Raw genomic sequence first — 16276 nt, 5'->3', positions numbered from 1 at the left:
CAGCACGGGGTGTGGGGACTATGCCCTGCTGCCGCTTGCCCCCCTTTGCGTGGAGTGAGCGATGTCCCAGCTGGGAAAGCGGCAGCAGGGCAGAGCCTCCGCTCCCAGCACTGCTGCACCCACATCCTGCACCCCCCTCCCCAAGTAACGCTCCCCCCGCCCCAGCTGGGCAGCTTGTTCCAGCCCTAGCTCTAATTCCTCCCTCCCCAACACCCCTTCCCTCCCCCAACCCCAACAGACTTACCAGCTGGAGGCAGCTGTCAGCTGCCTGTTTAGTCAATGGCCAAATCTCTGAATTGGCTGAACCTTTTCTGAATTGATTCATATGCTTCAAATCAGTTAGGAGCTTTTACTTGTTCTCCCGATTCAATTCGGATTCAGTCCCCGAATCAGGCTGAATCTTCTCTGAATTCAATCAGCTACCAAAGCTTCACACAGCTCTAGTAGTGGTGCATAGTTTAAAGTTCCAATTCTGTCCAGCACAAAGCAACAGCTACTCTTATTCACAGGTGAGTGCATTACCTTATCTTTATCTACTGCCTCTGTATGTTGCACATGAGAGTCCTTACAGTACTGAACTGAGGCAGTTTGTGTTCACTAGTTTTTAAGTTTTCCTAAAAAAAGACCCAGGGAGAAAATCTCTTTTAGCTGCAGTCTTTCTGAAGGACTTCATTTTCAAAACAACTTTCACTTTACTGTTTTCTCTTTACTATTTAGTTTGATTTCAGGCATAATTATCAAGAATTCAGCACCCTATTTTTCTAACAGGCACCGACATAAGTGATCAGATTTTTAAGAAAGTTTTGCTTCCATTTAGGCACCTTAGTAATTGCCAGATTTTTGAAACGGGAGAGAAGTAGTGTCCTTAGCTCTTTTGAAAACCTGGCCATTCTGTCACTGCAAGTGGCAGAAAGAAAGAATGAAGTCCCAGAGTTTTTTTCCCCATTGGAACTCTGACTGTATCTTTAACTATTTCACTTAACTACACTTATAATTGCAGCTGTTTAGGAAAGAATTTTTTTTACCCTGCTGAAATCAACTGCCAAAAACACATCTGCACATGCCTTTTGAGAAATACTGAATGACAAATCTGATACTTATGCAACTATAGTCATTTTGAATATGAAACTAGATCTACTATTCTGATTGAAAACATGGAGATAAAACTGAATAATATTAAACAGAATATTACAAGTAAAGACAAATTAAGTCATTCATATACTCAGAAAGAGGAGCATGTAGCATTATTGTGACGTATAATTTGCTGATTAGATTGGAAATATGGGATAACTCTAGGCAAACTAACAGTATGGTGAAGACAACCTGGCTAGATTTTTCTTCTTTAAATTCAATACATGAGTGGGTGATAATCTAATTTATACTGACTTTAAAGTATAGCTTTAAAACTGTTGACAAGGTCAGACTAGAACAAATATTAAAAGACCTTTTTCAATTAAGAGACAAAAGAAAATATCTACAAGGTGGCATACAAGATGGCTGTTGTTCTAATATCTGTATGTGGTTTTTTTTCCCCCTTGACTACAGCTCTGCTATGCAGGCTAAGATGTAAGCCTATTCACAGGAAGATTAGTAAGGCACCTGCTAAGATAATAATCAACCACTCAAGCAAGATTTACTTTCAGGAAGGCAAAAGAGAGTGGTTGTTGAATAGAACTAAATGCTCTTGGAGGCATGAAGAATTATGGGATATAACAGCAGCTCAGGAATTTAATGAAAGATGAATATTTTTTGGTACTTTCTCTTAGCCATCTCCTTTTGAGGCCAATTATAAAACATGACATTTGATTTTGTTTTAGACTGTATTTTTAAGAGAGATACTCAGATAACCTATTTTAAACATTTTCCATGTCTCTTCTTTTCTGGATTTTTTAAAACTGAGACTGTTTGAAATTCCAGGGATTGTGGGTTTCAGTCCTGGAAAGGGAAGCTCAGATCTTTATTCTTCCAAGGTAGATCAGTTGAGTATCATGCAGGTTACCACAAAAAGTGGGGAGAGAATCTTTTAAATGGGAAACTTTAAAAACTGACCCCATGCAGAATTAAGAAGAAATTAATGAATAGAATGAAAGTTGCTTTGAAGATGCAATGCTTCAAATGCTCTGGCATCTCATAGTTAATTCAAACATAGTTTCTTCTCAGTAATTTCTTAGGAATTTTCTTTAGGGGTGGGGATTTGCTTGATGACCTTGCCAAATTTCTGGGGACTCTTCTAAACATATAAAGGCCACCAAGAATCTGTTTTGTTATCCCATAAGACAAACTTATTTTCATAACATGTTTCAGTTCAAGCAGTATTTATGGTATGTAGGACACCTTATTATTCTCTTGTTACAACAGTACTTCATACAGTTTACTCTTGTGCTGAAATATGGTTTGACTGGACACTAAGTAACAAGCAAAGCCAAATACTATTCAACAGGTGTCTGTCTTTAGATGGTTTAAATGTGTTTCTATTAAGAGATGATGGTGCCTTTTTGTATATTTACTTTTCGCCTGAAGAGGCTGTTACTTTGGTCCAGATCTGGCTACTTAGTGGCTGCCATACATTGTGGCTAGTGGAAGAACTGTGCCTCAAAGCACAGTCCCTTCCTTAGTTATCTGCTTTTCAAGAAGGTTTTCCATAGAATCATAGAAAATTAGGGTTGGGAGGGACCTCAGGAGGTCATCTAGTCCAACCACCTGCTCAAAGCAGGGCCATCGCAACTAGATCATTCCAGCTAGGACTTTGTTGAGCAGGGTCTTAAAAACCTTCATGGATGGAGATTCCACCACCTCTCTAGGTAACCTGCTCCAGTGCTTCACTACTCTCCTCCTGAGACAGTTTTTCCTAATATCCAACCTAAACTTCCCTTGCTGCAACTTGAGACTATTGCTCGTTGTTCTGTCATCTGCCACCACTGAGAACAGTCTAGCTAAAGGCTGCTATCAAATCCCCACCATAGTCTTCTCTTCTCCAGACTAAGTAAGCCCAGATCCTCAGCCTCTCGTCAGAAGTCATGTGCCCCAGCCCCCTCACCATTTTTGTTGCCCTCCACTTGCCTCTCTCCAACTTGTCCACATAGTTTCTGTAGTGGGGGGTCCAAAACTGGACACAGTACTCAAGATGTAGCCTCACCAATGCATAGAATCATAGAAAATTAAGGTTGGAAGGGATCTAAGTAGATCATCAAGTGTGACCCCCTGCCATGGGCAGGAAAGAATGCTGGGGTCAAATGACCCCGACTAGGTAATTGTCTAGCTTGGAAGTTGGTTCCAGATCCTAGCTACCCTGACTGTGAAGTAGTGCCTCCTAATATCTAGCCTGAATCAACTCGAGTCAACTTATGGCCATTATTCCTTGCTACTTCTGGTAGGCTCCCATAGCCTGCTGGTCCTCCTTGGTCAGTTTGTAGACGGCCACCAGATCCTCCCTCAGCCTTCTCTTGTGGAGGCTGAACAGATTCAGGTTCCGTAGCCTCTGCTCGTAGGGCCTGCCTTGCTGCCCCGATCATACGAGTGGCCTTCCTCTGGACCCTCTCGATGCTGTCCATGTCCCTCCTGAAGTGCGGTGCCCAGAAATGGACACAGTACTTGAACTGTGGCCTGACCAGTGTCGCATAAAGGGGGAGGATCACCTCCTTGGACCTGCTCGTGATGCATCTGTGGATGCATGACAAAGTGAGTTTAGCCTTACTGACTGCATCCTCACATCGACAGCCCATGTTCATTTTGGAATCGATAATGATTCCAAGATCCTTTTCTGCCCCTGTGCTGATGAGAAGGGAGTTCCCCAGCCTGTAGGTATACTGCTGGTTCTTCCTCCCCAAGTGCAATACCTTGCACTTGTCCGTAATGAAACCCATCCTGTTCTCATCTGCCCACCCCTGTAACCTGTCCAGATCTAGTTGTAGCTGTCCCACTCCTCCAGCGTGCCCACTTCTCCCCACATCTTAGTGTCATCCGCAAATTTGAACAAGGTGCTTTTCACCCCCTTGTCCAAGTTGCTGATGAAGATGTTGAACAGCGCAGGCCCACTGCCCACATCCCTCCAGGTCAAAAAAGACCTGTCCACCACCACTCTCTGGGTGCAGCCCTCCAGCCAATTTGCGACCCATCTGACTGTGTAGGCATTGACGCCACAGTCGCCTAATTTCTTAATGAGAATGGGGTGCGAGACAGTGTCGAAGGTCTTCGTAAAGTCCAGAAAGACTACGTCCACCGTGACACCTGCATCCAAGGATTTTGTGTCCTGGTCATAGAAGGCCACCAGGTTGGTCTGACAGGACCTGCCTCAAATGAACTCATGTTTGTTGCCCCTAAGCATGATCCCCACTGCTGGTCCCATGCAGATGTGATCCTCGATAATTTTCTCAAAGAGCTTCCCTAGGACCAAGGTAAGACTAATAGGCCTGTAGTTTCCTGGGTCCTCCTTCCTCCCTTTTTTGAAAATGGGGACCACATTGGCCCTTTTCCAGTCCTCTGGCACCTCACCAGAGCACCATGAGTGCTTGTAAAGCTGTGCCAGGGGTCCCTCTTGTTCAAAGTAGGAAAAATACAACATAGATATGAAAGCAAGTTTCTTTGGGTAGATGGGATATCTTTTATTAGACCAACTAAATAGTTGGAAAAAGTTCTTTGCAAGCTTTCAGGCACAAACACCCTTCCTAAGGCATTGGGAGACTCTGCTGCTGTTCTGAGGTCTCCACAGTAGAAAAGAACCTAGGGTAAACAGATGTCTATGAAGATGCAAATGAGTGGAAGGAAGTTTGGAAGACAAAGGGTAGAAATGGAGGGGAGGGAAGAGTGTGAAGGAATGCACGTTGTCAGCTAAAAGGCAGGTTACCTGGTATTTTAGATGTCATACAGGTTGTAATGCATCATAAATCCAATGTCTATATTCAGTCCATGATTTTTTAATCCAGTAGATTTATAAAGTGGAGTCTGTAGGCTTGGCTATGAAAGGGGTTTTGTAAATTCCCTTTGAGGATTAGAATTGAGAGGTCAGAGGCAGTGAGTCTTGTAAGCAATGTGCACTCGCAGGTAGTTAGATATTTTTGTCTTTGATGGATGTTTGGTTTGCATTCTTTCTGGTATGTAGTTGTTGTTTGGTTTCTCCTACATATTTTCCATGTGGACATTTGGTGCACTGGATGAGACACATTACATTTCTGGAGATGCAGGTGTAAGATCCAGGAATGTGATGGTTCTGTTGTGGGGTGTGGCATCATTATTGTGGGACTGGTGGAGATGTGTTGGCAGGTTTTACATTTCTCATCCTGGCATGGTCTGGAACCATTTGGTGTGGTTTGGGTCATAGGAAGTTTGCTTCTGGTTAGCAAGTTTGCTTCAGGTTAGCAAGGTTCAATGCTTGTTTAAAGGCCAGAATGGGTGGTTCTAGGAAGATCTCTTTAAGAGATCTTATATATGAACACAGACAAACAGATAAAATGTATCCTAAAGAGGCTGGAAGAGGGGATTAAATAAAAGAATCAAGACAGATTAACTCTAGTTTAGTTAAAGATAGAATAAGATCTTTAGCAAAAATCTGCTTTATGCTCTTCTGTAAAAAGTTTTTCTGTCAACAGATCTGTTGGTATATCTCCAATTTATCATCATGCAGAATAGAGGGAAATAATTACTTCCCTCGATCTGCTGTCAACACTCCTAATAATGCAGCCTAGTACGCTGTTAGCCTTCTTGGCAAGAAGGGTACGCTGTTGACTCATATCCAGTTTATTGTTCACTTTAACCCCCAGGTCCTTTTTTGTAGAGTTGCTGCTCAGCCAGTTGGTCCCAAGCCCGTAGTGGTGCATGGGACTGTTCCGTCATAATTGCAGGACTTTGCACTTGTTCTTGTTGAATCTCATGAAATTTCTTTTGGTCCAATCCTCCAATTTGTCTAGGTACTCTCCGAATCCTAGCCCTACCTTCCAGTGCATCTACTACTCCTCCCAGCTTGGTGTCAACCAGAAATTCAACAGTCACCATCCCTCCATCCGACTTTCTTTAGAATACTCCAACACCAACATCCCCTTTTTAGACACAAGGATCAGTATCCAGAAGGGTAAAATACAGACCACAGTATACAAGAAACCCACAGACCAACATACATATCTGCACAGAACCAGCAATCACCCGAAACACACCAAAAAAGCAGTGATATACAGCCAAGCCCTCAGATACCACCGCATCTGTACTGAAGAGACCACCCGGGATTGCCACCTCACCAATCTTAAAAAGGCTTTCACCCAGCAAGGACACTCCTCCAGAGAGGTAGATCGCACGTTTGAAAGAGCCACCTGGATACCACGTGAAGAACTGCTGCAGTACAGAAGAAAAACACCCACAAATCGCACACCGCTGGTTATGACCTATCACCCATCCCTTGAACCTGTACGGAAAATCCTCAAAAAATTGCAACCCATATTAGAAAAAGACCCTATTCTTAAAAAGATCTTCCCAGAGCCACCCATCCTAGCCTTCAGACAAGCACCGAACCTCGCCAACCTCATCACCAGAAGCAAACTTCCTCAACCCCAGAACACACCAAAAGGATCCAGACCGTGCCATGACAAGAAATGCAAAACCTGCCGACACATCTCCACTATTACTACACCCCACAACAGAGCCATCAGCATCCCAGGATCTTACAGCTGCACCTCCAGGACTGTAGTATACCTCATCCAATGCACCAAATGCCCTGATGGAAGATATGTAGGAGAGACCAGACAACAACTGCGCACCAGAATGAATGCACACCGGAAATCTATCAAAGACAGAAACACCCAATTACCGGTGGGGGCACATTTCTCACAGGAGGGCCACTCTCTCTCCAATCTCTCAGTCCTGATCCTCAAGGGAAATTTACACAACACTTCCCAGAGACGAGCCTATGAGCTCCATTTCATCAACCTGCTGGATACTAGAGATCAGGGACTAAACATAGACATTGGATTTTTGATACATTATAATCTGCCTGGCAACTGACTCCCCAGCCCAGCCCAGCCCCTGGCTTCTTTACTTTTCATTCCATCCAGGAAGAGCACACACCAACTGCTGCAGCTTCCTGAGCCTGACGAAGGGTTTTTGAACCCGAAATCTTGCTTAATAACTATTCTCCAACCATTTGGGTTGGTCTAATAAAAGATATCAAATTCACCCAAGGAACCTTGTCTGCCTATATCCTTAGACCAACACGGCTACAACCTAAACCCCTAAGCAATATTCTTATACTCTTGCCTAGTCATCTGTCCAAGCTTCCACTTCTTGTAAGTTTTGTGTGTTTAAGCTTTTTTCCTTTTGGTGTTTAAGCTCACAGGAGATCTCTGCTAAGCCAAGCTGGTTGCCTGCCATATTTGCTATTCTTCCTGCATATCTGGATGGTTTGTTCCTCTGCCCTTTTAAAGAAACCTATTTTAAAGGTTTCTTTAAAATATAACCAGCTCTCCCAGACTCCTTTCCCCTTCAGACTGGCATCCCAGGGAATCCTGCTCATCAGTTCCCTTAGAGAATCAAAGTCTGCTTTTCTGGAGTCCAGGGTCCATACTCTGCTGCTCTCCTTCCTTCCTTTTGTCAGGATCCTGAACTTGATCATCTCGTGGTCATGACTGCCCAAATTGTCATCTACTTTTACACCTCCCCACCAGTTCTTCCCCGTTTATGAGCAGCAGGACAAGAAGAGCACGGCCCCTAGTTGGTCTCTCCAACCCTGGCGCCAGGAAGTTATCCCCAGTGCTCTCCAAAAACTTACTAAGAATACCTGCTCACTGCTGTACTGCCCTCCCAGTAGATGTCAGGGTGATTGAAGTCCTTTAGGAGAACCAGGGGCTGTAAACAGGAAACTTGTGCTAGCTGTTTGAAGAAAGCCTCACCCACCACATCTTCCTGGTGGTCTATAGCAGACACCAACCACAACATCACCTTTGTTGCTTTCCCCTCTGACCTCAACTCAGAGACTTTCAACAGGTCCGTCTCCAGTTTCATACTGGAGCTCTGAGCAACATATAGCTCTTTTACATATAGTGCAACTCCTCCTCCTCCTTCTCCCCTGCCTGTCCTTCCTGAATAGTTTGTACCCATCCATAACAATACTCCAGTCATGTGAAGTATCTCACCAAGTCTCTATTATTCCAATCATGTCATAGTTCCTTGATTGTGTGAGGACTTTCAGTTTTTTCTGTTTGTTTGTCAGGCTCCATGTGTTTGTGTACAAACATCTGAGGTAACTAGCTGATTGCCCTACTTTCTCAGTAAGAATAAGGAGGCCTCCCCTATTGCCCCCTCCTCTTTGTACTTCCTTCAGGCCACCATTTACCTCAGGGCTTTGGTTTCCATCCTCTGGCAACCCTAATTTAAAGCCCTTCTCACTAGGTTAGCAAGCCTATCTGCAAAGATGCTTTTCCCTCTCCATCAGGTGGATCCCATCTCTTCCTAGCAATCTTTCTTCTTGAAACAACATCCCAAGAAGAAGCCAAATCCCTGCTGGCAACACCACCTGAGCAGCCAAAGACTGATCTGCAGGGTGTGTCCACTCTTGCCCAGGACCCTTCCCCTTGACTAGAAGGATCGAGGAGCATACCACCTGTATCCCCATCCCTTTCACTCAGAGCCCTGTAGTCACTCTTGATCTGCTCAGGGTCATCTCTGGCAGTATCACCGGTGCCCATATGCTCATACATCTGGGTGGGTTGCTTCTCTTCCTGGATCCGCCAAGCTTGATGGTCCATCAAGGAATAGAACCTTGACTTCTCTGTGTAGCCTCTTCTTTTTTGGCATATTTAGACCCCTAGGTAAACATGGATAGGAAACATGGGCTGTACCTTTCCCTCTAACCCTAATATGGGATTGTCTGCTAGTGAAGCAAGGAAGATCATTGAGATGGGAAGATTTCTTGCAACTTTCCATCACTGCAGGGACAAACTGGCACCTAGGAATATGATCCCAAAATCTTATCCTTTTTCAGGCAGGGATGATCACACTGCCAACTATTAAGACTGCTTAACTCAGTCCTTTATAAAGCCCTGCTTTCAGTTTCTTATAATTTTGTAAAACTCAACCCCCATGGGCCAAAGTTTTCCTTCCCAGGTGACTGCCTTGGGTTACCCTTTTGCCATGCCTGTGAAAGTCATCTAAAATTTAGCTACAAGTCACTGAAGAAATTGTGCTTGGCATGCATTAGGATTTCTATGGAGAATTTCTGAAGATTTCATGCCCAGTGAGCATGGCTAGGTTTCTCAGCCCCTACTGCTTAGTAGATTTTGCATACACTATCCCTTCACCAATTATACATCTTCTGTCGACACAAAACAGCCAAGCAAGGGCCAGTCCAGGGCTACAAAGTCAAGGCTGCACTTTCCCAGTTTGGCTTGATCCAAACTGGGGTGGAATGCTCGACTTCCACTATTAATACTGTTCTTATAATGTAGTCCTTTGTGTGCAATAGTATCCATGTGCTGAATCAAGGCAAAAAACAAAACTCATTCAGTTTTATCTTGTTCCTTTCAGATGGCTGGTACAGTTACATCTGCAATCTGTACTGGATTGGCATGAAATGTCCTGTCATTCAGAATGAATTCATTTATGTAAATCTTTTAAAAATATCGATTGTTTTCATGGATGGATTCAGATGATTACAGATCATTAGCAAGGTAGAAAAGACAAAATAGCCTAATTATCTGAAAAAGGGATAAGTAAAAATTCACTGTTTTGTGCATGGAATTTTGCTTATCAATGGATATTTTTAAAATGAAAACTGTTTTAAAGGAAGACTTGAAATGCCTATTTTTCAGCACTATGTTTTTATTGAATCAGTTTCTTTTCTTTTGAGGAGAAAAATTAACCTGGAAGACAGATAACAGTAACTACATGTACTTCTGCAGACTTGCTGAGTTAATTTAAGGTCCTGTCTTTGGAAGCAATAGGAATGTTTAGAGCTGTTTATCACTTTAGAGTGCTGTTTAATTAAAAATGCAAATATTAATATTGATAGGATAATTACTTTCCATTTTCTCTGTATTCAAGATATTCTTTATTTTCTAAATTTAAAACTAAAATACAGTGTCACAAGCCCTATCATTGGTATTAATGGTGGTATCTTAGGAAGAAATGAAGTGAAGAAAGCAAGACAGTTTTGTAATTTTGACTGCCAACCAGAATTTCATGGTACTAGTAACAGAAAAAGGAAAGTCACAATGGTTACTTACAGAAGTAACGCCCCCCCTCCCCCCCAAACCAGCGCTTTACTTTAAACTCTGCCTGCCCCCTGCCAAGCCTAGTACGTGCCCAGAAGAGGCATTGCATTAGTTGGACCTGGCTTGCCCAACATCTCTATAGATCGGGCACTTCGGGGGCGGGGGGGCGGGGGCGGGGAAGGGAAGGGGCTTTTTGGCGCTTGTACCTAATAGCTGATTGAATCAGCCATTAGATAAAAGCGCCAAAAAGCCCTGCTGAAACACCTGATCTACACAGATGCTGTGTCAAACTAACACACTGCTTCTTCCAGTAAAGTGCGTTTCCCCTCCCTCCACTCACATACGTCAGCGCCCAATGTAAAAAGTAAACTAAATCCCTATGATAAAATGAAGGCATTTTTGTATTTATATTCCAGATATTTCTTTAATATCTGTAGTTGTTTCTTAGTGTCATATTCATAAAATAGCACTAAGATCATCTTAAAAATCACCACTGCTATAGAAAAATATTTCATGGCAAGAAGATTTTTATGTGAACATGTAACCTTTATATGCTTTGTTTTATGAAACAGAAGAATAGATTCTGTCTTCTTAAACAGACCATTTAAACTTTTAAAAGTTAAGTGGCAAGATTTAAAGAGGTGTACAAGTGGGTATCCTTCAGAAACTGAAAACTCAATCAAAGCAAAGACAAAAGAAAGATTCTATTAGATACTGAGCATAATCCCATCCAAGACAAAGCAGAGAAATGAAAATGTTGCCATTTTTGCTTGTTTTTATACCAACAAAACTGTACTATGCACATTTATGTTTCAGGTAAATTTTTTGGAAATGTAATGTTTAGCAAATTGGAAGTATGATTCTGCTTAAATCAGGTGACAGATATGCCTTATGCAGGTTCCACATTAGCTTTCTTATATTACCCTTCCAAGCTTGCTCTACATTTCCAAGCTTGGGTCACTTTTATGCTTCTTAGCCTGCTGGTTATTTCAAACAATTTAAATTATGTGACATCAAGCTATATCCACAAAGGAGTAGGAACAAGCTAATAAGTTTAGACTGTCTGCTAGATACATCTTCAGAGGAAAACATGCTTTTAAAAACACTTCTTCAATTATGAGCCTTGTGAACATCCCTATAATACTGTTTATGCAATCTGAAGAGAACCTCAAGAACAGCATTCATAGTCCTATCCTTAACAAAGCCCTTAATATACCATGACAAACCACCTCACTCTCCACTACAGTCCAGTACAATTATGCTCCATAAAGGCATTATAACTGGGAATGCCTACTTTAAATCATTAGGTTCAGGGGATGGGGGGGAGGGCGAGGATCTTCAGAAGCAGGACCCTGCAGAACTCCTTGTCAGAAGAAGTAACAGTTCTGAGGCTAGTTATTATGAGATTCAAATGTAAATCATATCTTCTGTGATAGTGCCTTTTCTGCCAGTGAGCAAAAACAAGAACACTTAAATTTTCCTTGTCATATCAGAGGGAACAAAGAAACAACATTAATTGTTATTATGCCTACCACTCCTATTACACAAAGCTGATGCCTTTTCTTAATTACATGTAGCACCTATATACCAAGGGATAGGCAGCTCAGAATCTACTTACGGTCCACAAATGAAGTGAAAAGCATTCTGAATCTGCTCAGTCGGCTACCTTCATCTGCCCACATCCGTACTACTCCTGTTCCAGTCTGCAGCATCACATCATTGGCTACTGTGCTACAAAACTTCGCCTTCAGGTTTTCAATGGAACTGCTTCCATCATACACTGCAACAAAGTTTCTCTTGCACTCATTTGAATGCTCCATTTGGTAATCCAGGAATCTCAAATAAATCTGTTAAAAAGGAAAAAAAAAAGCCTTTAAAGGGAAAGTAAAGTAGCCTGCTAGTAATTATTTTTCTTCTTAGCCTTCTGGCAAGTCTTGACTGAGATATTCACTCTTCCTTATGTATGTGGAGGTCCCAGTTTACAGCTGTTGCACACTTAAGCTTTGTTTCCTTAAAAATATGGCTTGCAAAATGTCATGTCATTACAAAAATTTAATCGTAAGTATTCATATCTGAAGCATTTGTATGTGACAAAATCCTTGCAGGCAAAACTTATGCTAATTGATGTGCCTCTATTGGCTTAAAGAAAAAGCAATATTCAAATGTAAAAATGTTATTGGAAAGCCACTTTAAGAATGCACTCCAGTATTCTAGGAAATAATGTAAATGTAAAGAATCTACTGGATATGCAGTGTTTTGCATTCTTGGTTTAAATTAAAAAAAAAAAAACAAAACCCAGGAATTTTTCAGGGTTTATCTCTGAAATATAAAAACCGGGATAAAATTGGGATAAAAGGAAGAAAAGGAAAAAAAAATTGGTTTAAATTGGGGGGGGGGGGGGGGGGGAAAAGGGAGGGAAGGAGTAAGGCTAGAACTAGGGAAGGGGCAGGGAGAGGGGCACAACAGCCTGTCGGCTGCTCCCAGGGCTGCAGCAGGGAGCAAAGCAGGGGGAGCTGTCAGTGGGTGCAGAGCACAGGGCTGGGGGTGCAGCTCTTGCTGCTATGCACCCCCCCACCCCGGAGGGCTGGAGGGCTGTGCTGGGCTCTTCCTAGAGGACACATGCTCCCAGATCTGCGCATGGGATGAGTGCAGGCTGCCGCTGTAGGCTGGGGCCAGCGGTGACACTTGCCTCTTCCAGGCACTGGGCAGCCTGCTCTGGCTGCAGCTTGCTGCCACTGCAGGCTGGAGCCGGTGGTAGCACTGGGCTCTTTCCAATGCTTGGGACAGGTGGCAGCCTGCTCTCATCCCACACGCAGATGCGGGGGCATGTGCCCCCCGGGAGGGCTGCAGGCTAGGGGCAGCTCATATATTGTGCCAGGTTCTTCCCACGGGGTGTGTGCCCCCGGATCTGCACAGGGGACAAGAGCAGGAGCGCCAGGAAGAGCCCGGTGCCACCACTGGCCCCAGCCTGCAGGGAGTGGGGCCGTGGTCTCCCGACTGCCCCCCTGGTGGGGGGTGCAGCTCCCAGGGCCCAGGACAGGGCTGAAGCCAGGGCCACCAGGGTGCAGCTCAGACCCGCCTGCCGCAGGAGTGATTCCCATGGCCCATCCTGACCCGCTCCACCTGGGGTTAGAGCCAGGAGCTCCACACCCCCAAGGCAGCAGCTTCAACCACCCTCTTCTGACCCCTGCATGGCCACTGCCACCCCCAAGCCCCCCACTCCACATGCAGCCGCCACCACCACCACCCTGCATCCAGACCTGTGCCTCAGCTAACCAGCACAGCGGCACTTTTAGCTTACCGGCACCACCGTTTTTTCCGTTCAAATTTCTGTTAACCGGCATGAGTCGGGAATGGGCCATTTCCCACTTATGCCAGTTAACAGGGATTTGAATGGAAAAACGGGTGTAAATTAGTAAAAACCGAATGACATAAAAATAAATAAATAAATAAATAAATAAATAAATCGGGGAATTTATCAGTGGGGGAAAAAAAATAATAAAAATCAGTAAAAACCAAGAATGAGGAACACTATGGATATGTGCAATCAAAAACCTATTTTTAGAAGTTGGGGGAAGAGCTTTCTTGTACAAATTTCTAAACCTTAGGAAGAAGAATATTTAAAAATGATCAAAGGAATCTATTGAGAAAGGTCTTAAAGTAAAAAACAAGGGAATTAACACCTTTAGACTCAGCATGGAGGCTACTTAATGAACCACAGAGTTACAGAGGATGCGAGCAACCTGAACAAGGAACAAAAGCAGAAAGGCAAGAAGTAAGTATGTGATAAGTGGCGAGATTTAAAGAGATGTACAAGTGGGTATCCTTCAGAAACTGAAAACCTAACCAAAGCAAAGACAGGAGAAAGAGGTCCGACATGTAGTAAGAAAATTAGGATGACAAAAGTAAAATCTGAAGAAAAACCAAAAGTGTAAATTATTGTTCTGAGGCAGAAATCTTGGGAGAAAATCTATGTTTGTCGGACTTCCAAGGATTAAAGGAAACAATTAAGGAGATTTCTGGGCATGAACCAACCCACTGATGAGAGGTGGGTTAGGAAGAATTTTCATATGTGGATAGGCTATTCTGGAAGCTCCATCTTTTTCTCTGGTGTCTGGTACTGGCTACTGTAAGAGACAGATTATTAGATTACAGCAATTCTTGTATTTCTATTAAATGCATTCGACATGACTTAGTACAAAAGATCAAATTTCCATGTCTTTTTCATTTCCACGTGATGTCAGTGACTAATTTTAGTGATGGGATTTCAAAGGTACCCATGTAACTGGTGTTCCTAAGACACTCAGATGCTTTTGAAAACAACTTTCAACTGGGAGGATTACCTACTAATTTCTCATTATGACATGGAAGTAAAATCAGTTCCTTGTGGAGGCTTAGGTCTCTTCAGTTTGTGACAAGCAGATCACATCCAGGTGGGCCTTGAATGCATTGGTATTGACAGCAGTTGATCATTATTTATTTCAGTATTTGACAGAGTAAAAAGAAATGCTAGACGTTCTTCTTGGGTATAGTAAAACCCCCATTGATGAGAGAGAGACAGAGAGATCTCCTCCTTTCTTTCCTCGTATCTGGTTCAAATGAGTGTCAAGGACTTTTCAGCTTCCCTTTGAAATATCCACTCAGAAAAAGGAGCAAACAAGGCTTATAAAAATGCCGTACATGATTGGCTGTTCCTGCAACCCCAAAGAGGTGCAGTTGCACCCCACCTTTGATTTCTGGTCCACTCAAAGTTTAAAACTGCCTGACAGTGGCACCAGGATTTCTGTTTATGCAGGAACGAAGGAGTCAGTTGACTTCATGGCTCATTATATTTTACCTGATTCTTTCTAAACTCTTCATTCCATTGGCGTTAATGACCCTCTCTCCTCTTTTAATGGTCTTGATATTACGCTAATCAAGCTATCCTTTCTGTTAGCTGCTCTTCTTAATGTAGGCTCCTATTTCACAGCCCTACAGGCTCTCTTAATTCTAGCTAAAGACATTATCTCAGGTGAAAATCAACTCAGGTGTGGAAATAATTTTCATTGAAGCATTGCATGCATTGTCAAGATGTTTTATCAATCTAAGAGAGATATATATTTAGTTCTAATGACAACAGGACTAAAGAAGCAACATCTTTTGATTTAATTTTAGCCTAGTTTAATGCATTTTATACACAATATATGAAATAGCAAATGAATTCACATCTCAATAGTTTGTTTTTGCTTTGATCTTAAATTGAATAATATGATGCATATATACCAATATGCTCCTAGCATATTAGTAAAGCTTCTGGTTCCTTTTTATCTGGAGAAAAATGTGTGATGATGATGTACCATACCATCTGCATCCCCCTTGCTGGCTCTTGGATTTAGGATCCAGACACCTTGGTCTGCGTGGGGGACCCACCCTCAGACTGACCATGATCTTTTCAACAATAGGCAAATTTATTAATACACAATGATAACAGAAAAGAAACAATGCAAACAATCAAGCAATTCTATATATCCACCAAACCCTAGGGCTGTCATCAGAGTCAAAGTACATCTGGCCAGGACGCAGTCTTCACTCTGAGACATTCAGAAAGGAGAAAGCCTTCTACACAAACTGGCCCGTTGAAGGCAGGGAAGAGGGGATGCCTGGTGTAAATTACAGGTTAAGATTACCATTCTGGTACACTGTCCCCTGAGCAGCTGCATCCTCTTACAATATTGTATGAGCTAATGTTTTGCACAGGTTGTTGGTACCATACCTCTTCTCATCCTTTAAGTGCTATGGAAAGATATAGTCTGTCCCATATTCTTTTTCCTGCCTTGTCTTTAAGCATTACTTCTATCAGAAGCTTTTTATTGTAATTTGCTGAACTCTGCTTACTGCTCAGTATTGCAGATTCTAGAGAAATATCTTGGTGAATGTACGTTTGTTTTCAGGTCCCATGTTCCACTTCATTGTCCTAATCCAGAGCACAATTTCTGAGAGGGCTAAGAACCTGTAACTTCCTTTGACTTCCCATTGAAATCAGTGGGAGCTGCAGGTGCTAGCATTTGGCCTCAAATGTGCAATTCTCTGGCAACTGTTATTTAATT

The 16276-nt window shown here is 42.8% G+C and overlaps 1 protein-coding gene across 1 annotated transcript in view; it reads right to left on the bottom strand.

Annotated features, from left to right (window-relative positions):
- Window positions 1-16276, bottom strand: part of NETO2 (neuropilin and tolloid like 2) — a 53117-nt gene that overhangs the window by 9860 nt on the left and 26981 nt on the right. The window contains exon 7 of the mRNA XM_006034339.3: window positions 11809-12037. Coding sequence (XP_006034401.1) covers window positions 11809-12037 — 229 coding nt within the window. The remainder of the gene's footprint in view (window positions 1-11808; window positions 12038-16276) is intronic.

Source organism: Alligator sinensis, unplaced genomic scaffold, assembly GCF_000455745.1.
Source record: "Alligator sinensis unplaced genomic scaffold, ASM45574v1 scaffold827_1, whole genome shotgun sequence".
Lineage (NCBI taxonomy): Eukaryota > Metazoa > Chordata > Crocodylia > Alligatoridae > Alligator > Alligator sinensis.
Note: the sequence above shows the minus strand (reverse complement) of the source record. Positions and strands in the feature narration are given on the sequence as shown.